The 21,579-nt window shown below is 40.2% G+C and overlaps 2 protein-coding genes across 3 annotated transcripts; both read right to left on the reverse strand.

Moving 5' to 3' along the window:
* Positions 1–10,195: 10,195 nt before the first annotated feature.
* On the reverse strand, positions 10,196–10,989 carry nfil3-4 (nuclear factor, interleukin 3 regulated, member 4). The gene has a single exon (XM_006790554.3). It carries the CDS (start codon positions 10,952–10,954, stop codon positions 10,196–10,198), a length of 759 nt encoding a protein of 252 aa, XP_006790617.1. The 5' UTR covers positions 10,955–10,989.
* Positions 10,990–19,475: 8,486 nt separating this feature from the next.
* Positions 19,476–21,302, reverse strand: LOC118454116 (uncharacterized). Of its 2 annotated transcripts, XM_035907425.1 has the most exons (3): positions 21,254–21,302; positions 21,066–21,129; positions 19,476–20,573 (listed from the first exon to the last, which is right to left on the reverse strand). In XM_035907425.1, exon 3 carries the CDS (start codon positions 20,567–20,569, stop codon positions 19,484–19,486), a length of 1,086 nt encoding a protein of 361 aa, XP_035763318.1. In that variant the 5' UTR covers positions 20,570–20,573; positions 21,066–21,129; positions 21,254–21,302; the 3' UTR covers positions 19,476–19,483. The 2 variants fall into 2 exon arrangements, with proteins under 2 accessions (XP_035763318.1, XP_035763319.1); XM_035907426.1 differs by lacking the exon at positions 21,254–21,302 and having other exon boundaries at positions 21,066–21,143.
* Between the last annotated feature and the right edge of the window lie 277 nt (positions 21,303–21,579).

Raw genomic sequence — 21,579 nt, forward strand, 5'->3', positions numbered from 1 at the left:
CAGTTCAGTTAGAAGCGTTTTTATTTTTATTTAGTTTCGACTGAAACACAACCCACTCCCTGAGCTCACTCACTCAGCAAATCATGAAAGGCATTTGCATCAAGTTTCACTTCGTTTACCTATTTGTAGATGTACAAATAACACGAAGGCTTGTCTGACCTGTGGCTGAAGAAACTCTAATTGCGTTTGAGGCATTCAGTGTAAATGTTTTAAAAAAAAAATCTTTGCAAAACTCTAAATGACACCCGCCAAAGTCATTTGAGGAAAGCTTAATGATACAATCAACAACAAAAAGCTGCATGATAACTGTGACTAACATTGATGCCTAGATGCTGATAACAGAGGTCACCCGCATGCCGTTCTGCCCTCAAGCTCTATCTCATGATCTGTGGGTTTAGGGCTGGGACCCAATGTCATCATCACAAACCATATTTTTCTGTTTGGCTTTGACTGCTGATTTCTAACAGTGTTGTTCTGCTGCCCTCTGTTGACTAAGACGAGTATTGTACTTTTCACTATTTCTATAGTGCAAGCAGGGTTTTACTTAATATTAAGTCATTTTTTTCAATTTCTCAAAAGGCAAATGTGGAATTCAGCAATGGTTGACCTAAATCAGCGCTGGAATTAAAACAGTATACCCTGCCTCTTCAAACACACAAAACTGAGTCCCGTGTTTCGACAACAACGACACTGCACAACTAATTTTACTAACAGAGTTATTAATACTGAACTTTGAATACATCCGTGGACCGATCTCAAATCAGTTAGCCTTCCTATTTGTATTTTTCAATATGTAAACACTTTGGTTTCAGTTGTAATTTTCTTTTCCTCCCCCCGATCCCTCCTGTAAATATGGAAACCACTGTGTATGGAAATTGTGCTATACTGTTTTGTACTTTACTGTTTTATAAATAATGAAGTACACTGTTTATAAAGCATGTGATATTATCTGCTACAATCATGTCTTGTCCCCTGTTCCATTTTAATAGCAGCTGGCCAGCGAATGAGTGTGTATGGTGGTGGTCTCAGGAGTGTATCGATAGACCCACCCCCAAACCCCCATTGAAATTTGTTTAGAAGATTTTGTGCTTTTATTTGCTTCTCTTTCCCCAGGAAGTGCTCGTATTTTAATTTCAAAAGAAAGTTGCATCAGAAGGATTGATGTGCTATCAGCTCCACAAGTAAAGATATAGAGCTCAGCAGAAAGCATTCTTGTCCGGCCATGATGAATGAGTAAGCATGATATAGTGTCTGGGGAGGGTTATTACTGTTCATTTTCTATGCATTCGTCAAAAGTTACAAAAAATAAATTCATTTTTGTGAGCAGATAAAGTCAACTCTGCATTCACACTTTCAGATGTGTCTGTTGTGGGCTTTCAAGATTGTTACTGCTTAATCGTGTATGATGACTTAATCCATGGCAGTGAGTTTAATATAAAACAAAAACAAGCCCTGTTGGTGTTGTTGCGAAATCAGTTTTACCCCTGTTCTTTTATTCGTCGAGGCATCCAGAGACGGCACCGGAACTCAGTAGTCATTTTCACAAAACTTTTATTCATCTTTATTCATCTTCATTTAAGCATGCACTTCTAGAAGGGAAGACGAGGCCGGTGTGTCCCTCTGCAAAATCGTCACCCCTTTGTTAGTTACAGCCAGCTTTATAGAGGCGTCCCCATCATAAAACCCCCCTATGGTGTGCTGCAAACTCTGTGTCTGTGTCTATGTCAGTGCTCGTGTGTGACTGTGTACGCATACCTGTATGTATGTGTGTGCGTGTAAGTGAGTGTGCGTGACAGTTAAAACACTGTGGGTGTAGGTGACTCCCTAGAGGTCATAAAAAACCCATTTCCCTTCCAGACCACAGTTATCCAGGTCAAATGTTGAGACCTTTCACAGTTCAACTGGAGGAGGGGTCTCCTACCATCTACTCCTAAGTTCATGACAGTCAGGCCTTTATTACATTGAGGGCAGTGTCAGTGTCTCTACAATAATTCTACATTCTATGTTAACACATTTCTAAACTCTAAAATAAGCTAAACATTTCTACAGTGTTCACTGGGTAAATGAATGAATTTTGTACTGATATGACCAGTTATCTGACTGATAACTGGTCATATAAATGACACATAAAGTTCTCAGCATTTTAACACTCAGTATACAGCTTCATACTCATTAAGAGTCCCATCCATTTTCTTCTCCTTATCCAGTTCAGGGTCATGGAATGGAGGGCTCAGGGGCTGAGAGGCATGGTCCACCCTGAATAGACAACTAATCTGTTGGAGGGTTGAGAAAGAGACAGTCTCATATTCACATCTGCAGCCAATTTAGAATCGCAGGTTAGCCTAGCCTGTATGTGTTTTTGGACTGTGGGAGGAAGCCGCAATGTTTGGAGAGTACCCACGTAGGCATGGGTGAGAACACTGAAACTCCATACAGGACCGTGTGAGGCAACAGTGTGAACCACTGCCCCATTAAAATCCCCGTGCATTAAAAGTTTGTTTGAGTTATTGCTTCCTCATCCAGGAATATTTTAACATTAAATTTCAATGTTACTTTATTTATTTCTATAGTACCAAATCAGAAGAACAGCTGTCTCAAGTTGCTTTATATTGTAAGGCGAAGACCCTACAGTAAGACAGAGAAAACCCCAACAAACAGACAACCCCCTATATATATAAGCACTTTTTAACAGGAAAAAACTCTGGGCATAACCAGGCTCAGGGAGGGGCGGCCATCTGCTGAGACCGGTTGGGAGGGAAGGGAGGAAGATAGGGGAGCCAGAGATTAATATTAAATAAAGAATAAATGCAGAGAGGTGTATAAACACATGGTGAGTGAAAAAGAAACACTCAGTGCATCATGGGAATTCCCCGGCAACTTAGACCTACTGCAGTATAACTAAGTGTCACCTGATCCAGTCCTAACTATATGCTTTAGCAAAATGAAAATTTTAAGCCTAATCTTGAAAGTAGAGATAGTGTCTGTCTCCTGAATCCATACTGGAAGCTGGTTCCACAGAAGAGGGGCGTGAAAACTGAAGGCTCTGCCTCCCGTTCTACTTTTAAATACTGTAGGAACAACAAGTATATTTATAAATTTGATTTTAACACGTTTATTTTCAAGATCTGTGGTATCATTGCTAGTCTGGAAGCCATGACGGTTTCAGTATTTAAATTACACTGATGTCACGTGGAAAGCTGAAGCCTGCAGTACACATATACTGAAACTTTCAGTGATGTAAGACGCATTTTGCTTTTACTCATAGGCCTGTATTATTTTCTATCAAATTTTCCTCCTTTTTAAAAAAATAAGGGTCTCAAAATATATCTGGAGTTCATCTGCAAACCAAAAACAACAACAAAACTATAGATTTTATTTTGTATAAAGGTGAGCAAATAGGTCATAAGATCCCACATTTGCAAACGTGTTGACAAAAACACACCAGACGTTTAGTGCCCCTTAGCCCAGATGACATCAAGGTGAGCATTATCTTTCAAAAGCTTTTCCCATAAACATGAGTCCAAAATCACCCACAGGTATTTATCATAATCGCACCATGTTTGTGCCCCCAACTGTTGAAACCACTCAAACCACCACAAAATGTTTAAAAAAGTGCAGAGAAGAGAAGCGTTCCTCAGAACTAGATGTATAAGCGATTTACCCCCAATGCATATCAGACATATCCATCCCCTGGAGGGGGGGGAGGTGGGGAGGGGGGGGGGGGGTGTCATTCACACTTTAAGAATTTCTCTGTGTTTACCAGTCTAACACTTGGCTACTTATCAAGAATACAGACTAGAATGACTCATCTCGCCTTATAAGGGTTTTTTTTCATACCTCTGAAGGCACATGTGAAAGTGAATGGTTTTTGCACCTACAATGACTCTACAATGAGTCACCTCTGATCGTTACGTTCTTGTTAAATTTTGATCATCACATCTCATCCGCTTTTATACTAGGAATGAGAATACCTTTACCGCTCATCTGTGTCACACGTGTGGAAGCCTGTGCATTTGTTATGACTGTCCCCTCTTTCTCTTTCTTTTCAGGTCTTTCTAGTGATATCTCATCTATATACACCTCTTAGCCTGACACAGGGGAAGATATCTGAAAAAAGTGACCACGAACAAGAATGTTGGTATTTAATAACATTTGTTTTTCTTTTTTAGATATTGAGTAGCTGATTATGTAGGTACTGTATGTAAAAGAGAAAGGACTTATTGATAATTAGCTTTTTATTCTTCAAGACACCTGCTGCAATTGAATCAATAGCGTTTATGTGAATAGATAAAAACAGGTTTCCGCGTTAAATATTATTCTGCTATTTACAGTCAAGATAGGATTTTAACAAAACCTTGTTGAAATTGAATTTTAAATTGTTACATTTTCTTTGAAAACAAATTATTGTGACAGTTTTTTTTCTTTTGTAACTTCAAAGTAATATACCTGAAACTCCTTCCGCCTTTGCTGAGCACTGACTGTGGCTACCTATGCAGATTTCGGCGGTCTCTGAAGAGACATAACGAACATGTCAGATGTGTCATCACCTGCTTTAGATGCCAGAATTAGTGTGAAATGACATCATTACTCAGTTGGGTCTGCCTTGCATTTATACCATTTATTAATTTATTTGGAGTAGACAAAAGTGGCAAAATACAAAGCGTGTTAAAACCCTGCCCTGAACTATCTTCTTCATTTGGCTGCCAGAGGAAATGATGTCAGAATGCACTTTAACACAGAGATACCCAGCTTGTGCTTCAGCAAGGTTATTTCCATCCATACCATGGGAACAAGCATAAAGTGGCTGAAATGATGTAACACAGTGGGTGTGTGCGTGTGTGTGTGTGTGTGGGGGGTCGTAATCACACGTTTTTTTGCTACCGTGTTGTTGAGGTGTGGTGGTCTAAATGGGAATGCAGTGGTTAGCAGTTGTTAAAAAAAACAATTCACCTGCTGCGACATGTGCGCCGCTTTTCATTTGCTTGCAGCGCTTCTGATAAGCTCTTCAAAAAGCACACCTGCACTATGCACCTGTCAATTTGTGCTTAATAAATGTGTATTTGCATTCATTATCCAAATCCTGTGCCCCACAAAATGTTTCAAAGGTTGCGTTTCACACAAGTTTAAGGCAAGATCTTACATCTGAATCATTAGTTTGAACAAAGACTGCCGATGTACAGTGTCTCCTGCCACAGCTGCTCGTTGGTGAGGGTGAAAAGGAGGAAAGTAACAATTTGCAAGCACAGGTTCTAGTTTAAGTAAAGAACAAATGCAGTGCAGCTAAACTGAGCCTAGTTTCTTGCTTCAAAACCCCCAAACCTTCACACATGTTCTGATAAAGAGTTTCTCAAAAGTTTAATAGATTACTGTTGATTACTGAGCTAGCATATGACTGAGAGTTGAACAAGAAAAGTGTGCAAATCAGTACTAGTTAGTGTTTGCAATGTGTCATCTCAGAGTGGTGATTTGTCTTGGGAATTGTCATTTTTGTACTGGTTTAGATTTTAACTAGTAGTGAGATGACATTTGTTGACACCTGTGTTTGTCAGTGTTATGATCATTTAGTTTGCTACTGTGACTTGAATAAAAAGTCTACGATCAAGTTCAAACAGTTCAAATTGTTTTCAGTTATATCACAACATAAAGTGGTTAAAGTAGTTGTAGATTAGCACGCTCTTTCACCAGCAGGTTGCACAAAGAATTACCAGCAACCACCGATGGCTGTGTGTCGAAAACTGTGGTTCTAATATGAATACATACAGAAATAAATCAATAAAGGAAACGTGGAAAAATACACACTGAGATGCAAATAAAAGAACAGACTTAGATGCATATCATTCATATTGTAGTCATACTACAAAAACAACACAGCCGAAACATTTCCAATGTGTTTTGAAAAATATGTGTTCATTTCCAGAAATTTAGAACTGTGACGCCAAAAGGGAGGGAAAGTTGTGTAATACTTCAAAAAACATCCACTGGAATATCTCACTACTAACTGAAGTTAACTGTCAGTGTCAGAGGGATGGAGTTTCTGAGAACTAAAAGAATTTCCCCATGCTGCAAAAACACTGTGTGGGCATGAGTTCAGCAATGTATGTCAAGGCCTTGTCAACGTAAAATTGGTGAATTTATCATCTGTGATGCTTAAACGACTCAAAGATTCTAGAAAAACCTCTGAACACAATAGACAAGGTCAAAAACCAATAAAGGAAAAAGATACTTGTGTATAACATGACACGACTAACTGATTCTGTACCACACGGGCTCGGGAACGTCAATCATCTGACCACAGAACAGCTTTCCACTGAAGCCCAGCCTTAGTTCTGGTCCAGAGGAGACAGCAGCGTTTCTGGAAGTGTTCACGAGCCCGTGCACTCACTCAGAATGACAGAATCATCCTTGTTTTTATGTAGTGCTGCACAAGGGCCCAAATATGACAGTGATCCAGTGCAGACTTTCAGCCGTGGGCCTCCTGCACAGAGATTTCTCTAGATTCTCAGAATCGTTTTAAGATGTTATGTACTATAGATAATCAGATATTCATTATCTTAGCTGTAAAATTTCACTTAGACTTTGTACATAGAGGAACATACTTCTAAAATGGTTCTGTGTTTTTTCCAGATTGCTAAACCTTTGCCGATCTTTATACCCAATCATGTTGTTGACCTGCTGCCACTTAAACTAAATAGCTGCAAAATGCTCTTCACTTAGTTTTCTATTTTTAGTTAGATATGAAGTTGAAATGATGGTTGCTCATCCAGCACTGTTTTACTTTTAGGCTACAGTCTAATATGTTACTTTTAAAAAATAATAAAAATGTAACATGCACAAATATGAAGACCAAAAGCCATTTTCTCTAAAGCTATTGGAAAATGTATTTCAGGCTATAAATATGGTATCACTGACTGCTGGATCAGCACCTAAATGTGAGACTCAAAATTTACGCTAAAGAACACATAAATAAGGTCGAATGCAGAGAATATAAAAATCCAAAATGGGATAACTAAGCAGGAACACATAATGGCACATTGACAGACACCAGGAAGAAGGAAAAAGGGAAACTGAGGCTGCGCATAAACACAAAGTAATCAAGAAAAGTACAAGCAGCAGGGTAACAACGCACAGCTGAAACAAACTAAGACAATAACAAGGAAAGACAAAGCAACGGTGAGGCACAAGAGGCTAATAACTAACAGAAGAAAACAGGAAGTCACTAAAAGGGGAATCACATAACATACAAGAGGGCACTAAACACAAGGAGTCGAACATTAAAAATAAAACTCCAGTCCAACGAAATTACTAAACAAGACACAAAATGTCAAAGAGAAGCTAAACCAAAGAGCATAAACTAAAACTCGATGTGAGAAAAATCTACAGACAAATGGAAACTAATAGGCAGCAAATATCAGCCAACTACAAAGTATGCTTATAAAACATAGCCTACAGCATTTCAGTATGTCTCTGCTAATTTTATATGCAGTGGTTCTGTACATGATAATTATAGAAGAAAATAAACAGTGTCTGCTCTTTATGTTTGAGAGGCATGAAGTCTCACGGGAGCCTGTCTGCCAAAGAATAAAAACAAACAAACCATATAACCCAGATGTAATTCTGCACTGTTTTTATATGTAGTGGTATTTCAGTATGCCTGACTGTGATGACAGTGTGCAAATGGAAAATTCTGGGCCTTTGAAGAGTTATTGTGCTGGACCAGTCTAGTGATAATATACTGATTACTATATTGATATGTAACCGGTACAGTGAGGGGAAATAATTATGATTCATTCATTGCTCATTATTCTTTTCAAAAGATCAAACTGTCATACAGCAACCAGATCTCTGTTCAGAGCACTTGCTCTGGCTGGGCTGACCCAGTGAGGCTGTGATTGAGGTCACAGCTCGGACTTTGTCTGCAGTTGTGGTGACGCGTATGATGCTATATGTTGCTTTACTGTAACTAGCTTGCTTTCATTTGATGTGACTGAAGTCACCAGTATATCTCAATCAGGGTTTCACCAAATATAAACTTAGGCCACCCCCACCTCCCTCCAGCCCTTGAAATTGAACTTGCTGTTCTGGTCCCTTGACCACTATAGCAGTGCAGCTTTGCTGTAATAGTTTTGTGTTCATACAAAACTATTTTTAGAAAGCCAAGTTTTATTTAGTGGTTTTTCTGATCGCTTCAATGTCACCACTACAAAAAAGAAAACAATATATCATAAACTAGTCTTAATAACAGAGACGCATAAATCTCATAGATCAGAACCACTGGTGGTTAGCTAAAACATAATCCTGGCTGTGTGTAATCCAGAGGTAAAACAAAGTTATTTAAGAAAAAAAAAATCCCTCCAGTGCTTTATTTTTTATTTTATTTGTTTAATCTAATGTCCACAAATGCTTAAAGAACACCACGAGTACTTCGGCAGCTTTAAAAAGCTGTAAGTGCATCTCACTCTGAAATTACCACATTTTCTCTGTTGTAACTACATGGAAGTTTTGTTTAGCCACCAGATCAGTAGCTTCCTGTGCTGCTTAAGCTCACTGGGATGAGTCGGCGACCACAATGCTGTATGGCTGAGAGCGCGTAAAAATAATTTGCCGCATGCCTCCCCCCCTCTTTCTGTCCACTGTTCCTATTTGAAAAAGGCTAAAAAAAAAAATAGCTTATAGCTTGCTAGCTGTCCGTCAGACTCCTGTAGGCTGTAGTCTTGATGAGAAATATAACCCAGCTAATAGCTTCAGAGGAATAACAGCTGCCTGTTATTTCAGTTGGATATCTGCTGATAACAAAGTTAGGCGTTACCCGTGAGAGACAATTATAACAAATAAGAAGCAAGCAAACAGGTGGGATTTCTTTTGCTCACTCTTTATTGAATGCAAATTGTTTCTGAACATAGTCCAAGTTCCAATTTACTTTTGCATATCTGATGTTGCTTCGTAATTGATGTTAAATAGCTGGTTAAGTTATTGTAAAGTAGTGTGATATTATAAAAAGAGTTCATCTGCAGTCAGCTGCTGTCTTTCTGTTGACACTGAATGTTTCTTTGAGTTTCTCTTTGAGCCACTGGGACATTGCCTGGCCAGCAGCACTGTCAGGCAATGAGCCAGCAACCTGCTACAGCCCGGGCGGCTGGCTGCTGACTCAAAAACACACTGAAACGCAAGCCAAATCCAAGAAAGGGGTCACAGCTACTGTTTTTGTAAATCCTATGCAATAGTTCTGTTTTTATCTCTATGAGGTTAGACTGTCACACTTTATTAGCAAAGCCCCAAAAACCTTAAGCATGGACACAGAGGCCCAGGGGTGGGCAATCTTCATGGTTAGAAGTCAGAGAAGTGTTTTTCATCTTTGTGTCAAAGAATAAAGCAAAGACTTTGTTCAAAATGCTGTTATTCATCTGTTTTAATCAATTTTGCATGTAAAAATATTAAAAACAATGTCAGGGTTCTAATGGAACAATAAAAACAAATTGTAGGCATAGTATGGAAGAACATGACTACATCTGCTCACACGGCAAAACAGATCATCTTCATACTTCACTCTTTCCGTTTGGAGGCAGACTGTGGCCTACAGTTTGTAAAGGCAGTGTGTGATATGATGACAGAGAAGTTTAATTGTAAATTCTGCATTAACATCGTCAGTCACATTAACACCAGTGAAACACCGTGACACCGGACACACATCTGTAGCTCGGTCACAGTTTTGCATAAAATTCTGAAGTGAGAGTGGTGGGCAAAGGTGAGCGTGTGTTGTTATCGTCACTGACCCACATGTGGCTACTTCTGTGTGCATTTTATTCTTTGTATACTTTCTCAGGAAAGTACCAAACAGCGAACTGCACAAACACCACAGCATCGTGCTCTGTGAAGTTAAACAGCCTGAATGGACTGTATGGAAAAAATTGTACTCCCTACTTTAGAATGTTCTTTATGTGGCTGCAATGGGAATGGTCAGCAACTTAGAGCTGACAGCTGATTCTGTAGGAACAAAAAGTGGAGAGGGGGGAGGTTTGCATGCTGCACACACTTGAAAAGTTCTCGTTTTGAAAGGGCTGCGCACCTTGAGCAGTTAGTTCCCAGCAATAACGTTACATCGTCAGCAGGCATGTATGACAGTACTGAAAAAGAAATAACACATTTGTTTCTTGGTTGATGAAGCTGTACGCTAGATTCGTCCTTCTGTGTTTCACAGTCAGTCAGACATGTATTGTCTTTGTGGAGAATGGGCTCTGCCTGCTCTGGCGATGATTTTATGAGGCGGAGGTGGGCAAGACATGGACAGCAGCCCTGGAACCTGCTGCTCCTCCTCTTCATCTGAGGGGGTTCTTGTTGCCATGGGCTTCAGTAGAGGACCTACGGGATGATGGGAATGGGTTGGCAGGAGATTTCGAGGAAGCACAAGGGGCTTGAGGATGCCAGAGCCGCTAGTAGCTGGTCTGTTGAAATACGAATAGCCTCTCATCGTATGAAGGGCATATGCAGGGATCAGAAAGGAGTTAGAAGGCTGGTGACTGGGCAGGACAGAAGAGTCTCTACCACCCCAGTAGTAGTTTCTCTGCAGGGATTGTTGGTGGGTGCTGGTGGTGCTTACAGGCTGGCTGCTGCTGTTGAAATGGCATTGCAGTGGATTACTTTGTTGGCCTGTGTACGCTGCAGGGTGAACCAAGCCAAAGTGAAGCTTGATGGCCATTAACTCAGCACTGAGCCTGGCGTTTTCTTCTTTCAGAGCCATGAGATGAGTCTCCAGCACATAGTCATTCATCCTTCTCTTCTCCCGTGACCGCTTGGCAGCTTCGTTGTTCTTGCGACGTTTCTCCCAGTAGAGCTCATCCTTCTTTTCTTCAGGTATGAACTCCCTCTTGCGACGGGGTCCTTTACGTACCAGATCGTTTTCCACGTGTAAAACATGGTTTTCTTGGCCCCCGTGAAAAGCTAGCGGTAGGGACTCCATGCTAAATGAAGAGCGAGTCACAACAGAGACCTGAAATCGAGTAGAGGAGAGCAGTTAGTGGAGCGAGCAGCTGAGTAAGCAATGAGTTCTTTATCAGGAAACTAATCTGCAGTTTTTTAATGATTAATGAGACAAATTTTAATGAACTGTTAATGTGACCCCGCTCTACACTGGTCAGAATTCAATAAAAACATTTTGAAATATCACGTTTACAGAATGACACACGTGCAAACGCTGCCAAAAACGTCCTTGGTGGAGGTAATTATAGATATAGCTTTACATTAAACAAACAGGAACCACAACATATTTATGCTTTGGGGTTCTTTTCAAATAACATGACGATTTCCTGCAACCTTACAGCTGTACTGTGCGCTGTCAACATTTAGAAAGTACCGTGTGAAGATTTAAAATATGTCACATTTGACCTCTGACCTCTCTTTCAAGGTCAATAGATAAGTCGACGTGATAATAATGCTGCGTAGAGCTGTTTAAAACTGTTTCTAATTACCGCTGTTTATATTGACAGCATAAGGGAATATAAGACATGATATAGGGGGATTCAAAATATTACTTTGGACTTCTGACCTCTTCTTCAAGGTCAAACTTCAGTAAAATGTCTTATGTTTAAAATTCTGCTGCCTCTGTTTGTCCTGACAACATTTAGGAGATGATTATGGTATTTGAGGATTCTGAGTATCGTTTGCATCCAAATATCACGTCACATTTGACTCATATCTGCCTTTCTTTCAAGATGATCCTCAAATATGTTAAATATTTAAAGAAAGTATCATCAAGAGAGAGAATGAGCTAATCAGAGATATGCTGCAGAATACAGTTAGTTATTTACAAATCAGTACCCGTTATCCATTACATATTTTAAATGCATTTTAAAGGAACGAGGAAAACAAGGTGAACATACACGAAATGCAATCCTATTCCCTTAAAAGGAAGTCGCGTGCACAGAGCGAGCTGCCTCGGTGAAGGTTTGAACGCTCTGAGTGATTCTTGTCATTAAACACATTTATAATCTGAATATGTCTCACATTTGGATTCTTACACTTACGGAGGCAGTTTCAGGGTCTGGTTAAAGAAAACAGCAGGCACTTCTCCATATTTTTGTCATATTGTTAGGGCAAGCTGATGACAACGGGATGCCGTTGCAGTGCTAGTCCCTAATCTTATAATGTTTTGAGTAATAGAGGCACATATACTTTGTGTTTTTGCAACTTTGTGTTTGTTTGTCTCGCTTTAAGCATATAAATGGCTAATGTTCAGATAGAAAGGGCTTTTTTAAAAATAGGATATAATTGTATAAAATACTGCACGTGCCTGTAGAGGCTGTCTATCTATGGCAGACCATTTTCATGCCATTATGGTTTTTTTCCTCTCCAAAAATATTTAGAGGCTATTACAGTTCAGTACTTTATTACACTCTGTCTAGCACCTCGAGACCCACATCACCCCTTCCTGAACTAGCCTCACCACCTACCTGTCTCAATATGAAACATATGAAAATAATAAGGCTGGAAACAATACATAGAATGGCAAGATTGTGGCTTTGTGTGTTAGCTCCATATTCCATACTGAGTCATCAGCGTGCTTTGTCTGCATCATGGGCCAAATTAGAAGAGTTTGCATTTGTGATTTCACAGATCTGTGTTGTCAAAAACAAATAAAAATACTCATCAAGCCTTTCTCTTTTTACTTTTATATCTGTGAAACCAAATAAAACGCTTCTTAACGGAAACTTTTCACGCAAGGTTTTACGCGACCGAGAAGATGCTGTCGCACCGAGCGGCTTTTAGTTCAGCTGAGGTGACCTAAGCTTGGCGTATGCAAATTACGCATAGGTATCTTTAGTTAACGTGAAGTCAAACAATGCTTTGTGTTTCTCACTTTGTCTCCCCCTCATCTTCCTCTTTGATCGCCTTGTCCTTCTAGTCACTGCTTCCCCTCTCCAGCACTTTCATCTTTGTGCATCACTTTGTTGTGTGAACAAACGTGCAGCCAGTAAGAGTTTGTCCATTTTGCTGTACATCTACCTCAAATCCTTCTTTAAATGAACAGAATAGGAGGAATACTGACTGCTGCTAATGAATTCTCTTTTATTCACGTGGGTTTGTGGGTGGTTTTTATGGGAAGCTGTGCAAGATGGGTGAACAATGTGTTAAAAACCACAGCCAGCCTCCTGTACGTGCAATCAGAAACACACATAGACTCATACATGCTAGGCTTACACTTATCTCTTTTAACTCATTGATGTTTCATTCACACCTTATTCTTGCTCACAATATAATACCTGATAAGTGGGTTTTTTTTAATCATACACTGCACGGTACTTTATGATAGTAGTCAATTGTGACACCTCATAGAAGAGCTGCAAAAAAAGCTGTCACTCAGGATGTCACACATATAGCATGCTCTTAAATGCAAACAATAACTTCACAGCTTATTACTTACCGTGCAATGCCCTGCAAGGCTGTAGAATGGCCTTTTTTATTTCTGTTGTACAAAATGAAAGTACTTTCTTAGCATGTCGAGTGACCGTACAGTCAGACTTTGCCAGAGGCAACAGAACTGTAGTTTCAAAGAGGCCATGTACCGTGTGTGTAGTGGTGAGAGTACACATTGGTTAAAAATATTCAAACCTTTGCCCAGAGAAACCCCGTGTGTTTCTGTGTGAGAACGTGCACACCTGCAAACTGGTGTCTGACACAAAAACTACTTGTTGTACATTAAAAAAAAAAAGAAGCAACAGCAGGAAGAGAGAAAACAATAATCACAAAGGAAGACACAGACAAAGAGAAAATAAAAAAAGAGAGGGTTCCTGAGTGAAATCTCTCTTGAGGCCAACCCCGCTCACTACTCTGCTGCACATTTGCACCTGTTTCTTATCGACTAATTATAGCCCGCCTGCTTTTTAGTAAGGAACTCTCAGACTTCTTCTTTTGGTGTCTATCCGTTTTCTCACACTCTAACATCTGTTGTTGTGTTGCTCTGTACCCTGCCAAGCTTTGTTAAAATAAGTGCTCATAGGAAAAGTTGGTCAGTCCATATTCTGTGGCTTTCCACCTCAATGTACTCTATTCACATCACCTTGAAACTGCCATTAGTGTGAGAGAATTCCCTGTTGGGTGAATAAAGAACTCGCCTCCGTTCTTGCTTTTAACCGTCTTCTAATGCAATGCATTTCTTGAAGAGCAGATAAAATACAAACTACCATCCTCACGATGCTTTGCATGCAGTAAATATGTTCCGAAACATCAGGCGTTCTGCCTTTTTTTGTAATTTTCCTGACTTTACGTGAAAAATATTATTTCCTCATTGTTTTGTCAGCCATACCGACATAAACATTTTATTATTCAAGTGTCACAAATTATGATTCGTATCACAAAATAGACATTTAGCTTCATGACTGACTATAAAATTTGCATAAATGTGCTAGACTTGTGATCGCACTACTTTTTGAAACCTTTTGGATTTATGCTTGAAGTCTTCCGGTCGCTCATAGCGAGCGTTACTAGCAACGCTGCTACCAAAGTGCTTGACCTTTATTTACTTCTGAGTGGACAGTGAACCTTCACTTACTAGTAAAATCATTTTATGCTTTCATAAAACACACATTCACTTTCTGCAAACTTGTGATGTTTGCAGCTCCGATCAAACTCAGGCTTCATACGGGCGAAATGTCCCAACTATATCATGCGTAAAATATTACTAAGTGACCAAGGTATCGTCATTGCAGTAAATATAATTTTATTAAAAATGTTCAGCTTTGGGTGAGACCACTTCTTAGTCTGAGAAGTATGCACGATGATGGATTGGTAACTTATGAATTAATAAATGTTTAAAAACTCCCACTTTCTCACATCTACATCACAGCGCAGCATCTAAGAGCGGTCCAAGACATTTTCCTCCACATCATGGTTGAATTGATTGGATCAGAAGCGATTCATTTGTGACATTGTTTTTGAGAACATCACGATTAGTTGTCCCATTTTTTAAGACTTCAGTTTGATACGGATTTGCTAAAATTGCACGAAGTATCCAGTTTCGCCTTCCCTCGCAATGGTAAAGAATCCCTCCAAAAATGGGGATCTGCATGCGGGGCTAGCTCGGCTTCAAAAGCCAACGATCTCTGAGTTGGGCCGAGCCCACGTTTGGTCATTTTCATGCAAATCCATCCCGGACTTTTTGAATAATTCAACTAGCAAATAGAGAAACATACAGATACAAACTGAATCACTCACATAAACACCACTGCAGAGATGACATACAATAATTCATATGAGCTATAGATCATCCAACATCATATCTTACTGTTGTTCTGTGCTCTATTCTAACTTTGTATAACTTTTCACCTTTCATAAAACAAACGTTCGTTTTTTTCTGAGATTTCTGAGTTTTTTCAGAGCGTTCGTATTCTGATATAACTGTGAGGTCATTGCAGAACATCAAAAAGTATTTTTTATTCCTATCCTTGGTAGTTTATTTAAAAAATACAGCTAACAGAAATATGTCGTTTGCTGTAGAGAAGCTCCATGTACACAACTGGGCTCCTCTTGCGCATAGTTACACAGTGCAAACACTTCCTCTTCCTCAAACAACTGTCACCAGATAATAGAATATAGAATAAATACCTGATTTAATTTTGAATTAAGAAAATGACACTTTACAAGTCTGGCTGCTTAATTCTGCTTTTGGTCGCGAGTGAAGTGAAGCGATTCAAAGGTTTGCTGAGCTGACAATTTCACAGAATACACAGTTATGTTTTGCTGTGGTCACAGCAAGACCAGTTGTGCACGCGTTGATAAATGTCCGTCCCTCGGTCACTAACACCTCAACCATTTCCTTCATTCTGTCTTTTTGCTTTTAACATACATGGTCGGTGCCAGTATATGTGAGAAAATGCGCTTCAGGCCTTACCTTCTGCAAGCGTATCCACAAGATCTGCTGCCGTCGAGCTGCCAGTGAACTGTTTCAGAGAGGTCTCGCTCTCGCCCTAATGTACAACTTAGAGTGCCGAACTCTTCTGTTAGACACTGTCAAGCAATTAATGCACATATGAGTCGAGTGGGGATCATAATACTTTGTTGCTTTCAGTCCTACCCTCTCACCTCGCTCTTTTTTGCTTTGCTCTCAGCCTTTTTTAACGCGCTGTTTTCCTGTCTTTAACTCTGGCTGTCCACCTCTGTTGTCGCATGAAAAGTGTCTGACTGCTTTCCTTGATGTCGATCATATTGTGGTGGTAGTGGCTTGCCCACACAGGGGTCTCCCCTGTATGATGCTGCTTTCAATTTTAGGCATATTTGGTCGATAGCATGCCAAAACTGAATGAAAACATGCATCTAATGCCCTAGAGTTTAGTAAAGCTATATGATTTTTTACAAATCTCTAGAGTAAATGCATTGTTAGCATCTTTACAGCATTTTGTTCGTACTGCAGCTGCACTATGATACTAGTGAAATGTTTTAACCACATGTTAAAATTCAGTCACATACCTGATGTCTCGTTCCAGAAAAGCTTGGGCGCAGCAGTAGTTGCGGCAGTCTTAGTAATATGAGACGTTTTAGAGATAAAAGCCACAACAGCCAGGTAATGATATGACCATCAGTTCTGCGTTGTTCAGATATTTAGTGTAAAGCATAAGTGTGAGGAGATGTGACTAAAACTTTATGTGTGACTTTTAAATAAATCTTTGGCACCTCAGATTCGCAGAAAATGCAGAAGTGTTTGTGACTTATGAGAGTGTATTTCAAGCCTCTGCTCAGTTAATCTTCTTCTTATCCAAATTTAGAATCTTTTGTTATAATATAATAATTCCTGTGTCAAAATGACTTTGACACAAGAATTAAAATACATGCTTTTGTCGTGACTGGAAATTTTACTTCAACGCCCATTTCTATGTATAGCCAGTGTCACATGTAGACAGATTTTTGGCTTCCTGTTGTGATGCGTGTAAGTCCTTAATGTTAGAAAAATAAGCACGAGAGGTCCACGTGGAGGCAAAAATGTTTTCTTTTTCAAAGGGCTGAAAGAGAGTTCCTTTTATGCCAAAATGTTATTTTCTAAACTCGCACGTAAACTTCTTTTCAGTCCATCTCTCTGTGTTGGATGGACGAACACTGAGACGCACGCGGTTTGTCAAAGCTGGAACGTGTCTTACACAAAGACATGAATTTGACATCACGAGCCCTGACGGACGAGTTCCAGTACGTTAAACAGGACATTCAGTCATCGTTTTTTTTTCTGTTTTTAACTTTAACACCTGGGATGCCTTAATTTAGGCCGTCCCTTTTCAAGAAAGGAGGTCAAGCATTTATTCAGAGGAGAGTAAAGTTCAAATCCATGATTGAATTGGGGTGACCACATCCAAACAAATAAAATCTGGGTCAAAGGATGTGATTTTGTCTGACAATATAGGTCATGTCACCAGTTTCTCATTTATGACATATCCCATAAAAAGAATTTAACCCATAACACACAAACACACAAACTATACAGGATATATATATAATATTCTTTCTTTGAAGTCTGAATAAAAATATGCAATGTGAATATATTGGTAGCATTAATATTAGTTTACGTTTACTTTATTTAGTTATTTACTCTAAAACCGGTGCATGTTTGAAAAATGCATACATACTACTGGAGAGGCAGAAATTATTCCACAAAACGAAATCCATCTGCCACACCGTTTGTGTTGTAGCGCCCTCTGCTGGAGGCTTCAAGATCGTGCATGGGTATTTAAGAGCCGATTGCGATGGCACTGCGTAGCAGGTCAGAGATGACATGATGCTCCAGTCGCCTAACAAGTGAAAGATCCTGTTGCGAGAGGATACCCGGACCTTTTTTTTCTGGGGGGGGGGGGGGTTACATTAAGAAGGGGATAAAAAGGGATTAAACACAAATAAATACAAATAAAAAAATGAAGCAGGCAGAGCCCCCCTGCTGTGGTGACGCTTTATAAGAAAGGGAGCAGCCGAAAGTACTTCTAATAGCAAATCTGCTGTCACATAATCATATTTAAAACATAACTCAAAAAGTGGATTTGAGCTTAAATACCGAACAGAAGCTTACGAGGCTTTCTAAGCGCTAATGTTAGCATATTTAATAACAAAGTTATGAGGCTGGAAGGATTATAGGTGGATTTTCCAGTGAACGTTGAGACCTAAGATATAGACCTAAATCAGAATGTTCCTGATTGTTTATTTGCCTTTACACGTTAACGGCCTGCCTTTATTTCCATATCACAAAAATGAAATCTCAGATGTGATTTACTGACGCTTATGAATAAATAATTTTCCCCAGAGTGCGTACTAAAGGTAGATATTAGTTAGACAACTAAGTTTAAAAGTATTACTTTAAGTATAAAATATACTTAGAGTGTGTGTGTGTGTGTGTAAGTATATTCTTAGAGTTTTATACTTACGTTTGCTCTTAGTGTATATATATGCACACACATATATATACACGCCAAGTATTTTATACTTAAAGTATTACTTTTATACTTGGTATATCTATCTATCTATCTATCTATCTATCTATATATATATATATGCACACTAAGTATATTTTATACTTAAAGTATTACTTTTATACTTAGACAAGTATAAAAGTAATACTTTTTATAGTTAGAGTATATTCTAAGTATATTCTTAGAGTTTTATACTTACTTTACTTTTAGACTTAAAGCATTACTTTTATACTTGATTGTAAAATGACTAACAGGACTATTCGAATGCATGGATATACATTCATATATTAAAGACCTTATTCTAACAAAAGCATAGCATTTAAAGATTTAAACATTACCCAGATGTGGTGTCTCACTGAAATGTGGTGGATTGTGTCTCACTGAGCTGCTGACCCACAAATAAACGGTTCAACGTTCAGTTTTCCATCGAGTCGAATTGTGCTGGGAAATCACGCAGTGGGGATAAAGGGGAATACCGAGTCAGCACGCACAGTTTCACTGGTGCAGTCGCTGTGTTTTTCTTTTTGTTTGTTTGTTTTTCATCACTGGCAAAGGGTAAAAAAATGTACAAGAAATACCTATACTGCAATGAAATTAAATAATCTGAATGAAAAAGAAAAGTCCGGAATAACATTAAAAAACAATATCGAAAAAACAGCTTGTGTGTTTATTACATTATACATTAATATTTCATTGTATAAAACAAATGCAGACAAAGAGCGGGAGCGCAAAAGCTTCATTCAAACAGAATAAAACCACAGAAAATCGTGCCGTGTAGCTCGTGGTAAAATACATTGTTCATGGCTGATCTTTCGGGGAATATAGGCCACGTGAAGGCTGTTTATTTCGTTTTTTAATTGTTCATATTTTCATTATGACCCACTGCACACGTTTCATTCTTTTTGGACTGCGTATTTACTGGCAAACAAAAAAAAAAACAGCTGCAAAAGCCTTCACCTCACATCTCATTTGGACGCGTATGGAATCACGTTAAGTTTGGGGATTTTTTAAAAACTTCTTGTAAGTTACACCTTAACAGTTAAACTGTCCAGTCAGCGTCCCCCAGAACTGAGATGCATTCCGAGCTGAGACAAACCAGGCGTTGCACTGCTGAACCGACTCTTCAGCCCCCTCTGAATGTGCGCCTCCACACCGACACCCTGGCTTTGCCTTTCTTGTAAGTGGAGAGGAAGGCCGGAGTAGACGGCCGACGGAGCCAGGTAGGAGGACCTCCAGGGCAGAAGAAGATTATTACACACAGCCGAGTGGTTCAGCTGGGGCACCAGCCAGTTTTGGGGTGGGTACGAGAGCGCAGAGGCATGGTGGAGAGTGTCAGGTGAGGACATGATTGCTGAGAAGGAAGAGACGGGTGGGGAAGATACACTGGGGGAGATGGGGATTACATCGGCGGAGGAGACCTGGCGCTGGACATCCACTCCTACCTCCCCTGACCTTCCGCTCCCTAAACTATCTCGGAGCGAAAGGACACCGGAGCCGGTGAGAGGAAGGATGCCTGGCTGTGTCCCACAATTGCGATGGCTTAGTGGGTTAAAAAGACCTCTAGTTGAGCCAAAACAAGGGAGCTTGGACTCATACTGGTTCAGTGCAGTTTCCTGTTGTCGCACAGCCCTGATCCCTGCCTGGAAGAGAGAAGGGGTGTGGGGAGGTATGGGCGACAAGGGCAGAGTGGGCGCTAGGACAGGCGCAGTTGATGTCGCAGAGGGAGAGGGTGCTTTGGTTTTTTCTATGCTCAGGGTACTGATGTACTGCAGGTTAAGGACTTGAGCCCGCAGCTGGGCGTTCTCCTCGCTCAGAGCCAGTAACTGGCCCTCTATCACCAGGTCATTCAGCCTCCTCTTCTCCCTGGACCGCTTGGCCGCCTCGTTGTTCTTCCGTCGCTTGTCCCAGTAGCTGGCATCTTTCTTATCGTCTGGGATCATCTCCCTCTTCCGGCGCGTAACGGGGGTGAAGTGGCTACTGTAGGCCTGTAAGCGCATGAGACGTCGAGCCAGGAGGGAGGACCGAGTCCCAGCCAGGAGACGAGGCTCCGTGTCCGTGTACCCACTGCTCTCAACTGAGGAGGAGGGCTGGCAAGGAGCATCTGTCCCGGCACCGTCAGGGCTTTTCGGGGAGCTCATGACACTAGTGGAGGGAAACAAGTGTCAGTCAAGCAGCATGCATACATCCATGCATCAAGCATAAATCTGACCCCGTTAGCTGCACCTGAATCACCTAAAGCCATGATTGCTGCATAAGTTTCGATTCATAACTAATGCTGAGAAAAATCTGCGTGAATAAAACTCGTTTACGTTTATTTTGAGCATTTTTGAGTTGAATGTACTTCAGACATTTGACGAAACGCGTAGTTTACTGACGTTGAAAAGCGAGTTAATAATATGTAAATTCAACGTGCATTAATCTAAACAGCCTTACTCCACCACAACGTTAAATGATGTCGGCACATACGACAGTGGCGGTGCCTTTTCATTTAAAACAGTTTCTAACCTTCTTAAGATTAAGACAGATACATTAAAGTTAGCCTCGTGTGAACTTTACGCGAGCATACTGAATGTGAGCGTTCACGTTTTAAAGCCTTAGAATTAGACAGCGTCGTAAAGTTGAACTGACACTGACCTGATTGGAAGGATGACACCTGTGGGACTGTTAGAAGCCGGGACTTTGAGCGTCTCTTGCAGCTCTGCAAACACACACGCACAAGAAGAGCGACATACAGTTTTACGCGCAGCACTTGGAAAAGTGACTTAATCTTTTTTTTTTTTTAAAGTTTGTGGGTGTTACATGGGGTGAAACAGAGAACTTACCATTCACTCACAATCAGCGGTGATGTGGAGAGCAGAGCTGCTGGGCGGTGCGCACATATAGGCCACACGGATAGCCAATCACGCTGTGCTGTCTGTTTCATTCTGTGGAAACCGATCTGGCAACTTTAACTTGGAGTGCGGAAGTCCAAGAGAGCTGTGTGTGGCCACGATCTAACCAACAGGTGTTACTGAAATGAGTCGATTTGGATCAACCGTCCTACTTATTACTTTTGTAAAATTACAGCACATCGGTCGACGTGTCTAGAACAGTCGCACTGTGACACCACTGTTCAGTAAGCTTTACTCATTAGTAGAAAACATGGTTT

Source organism: Neolamprologus brichardi, chromosome 23, assembly GCF_056152115.1.
Source record: "Neolamprologus brichardi isolate AB-2024 chromosome 23, ASM5615211v1, whole genome shotgun sequence".
Classification (NCBI taxonomy): domain Eukaryota; kingdom Metazoa; phylum Chordata; class Actinopteri; order Cichliformes; family Cichlidae; genus Neolamprologus; species Neolamprologus brichardi.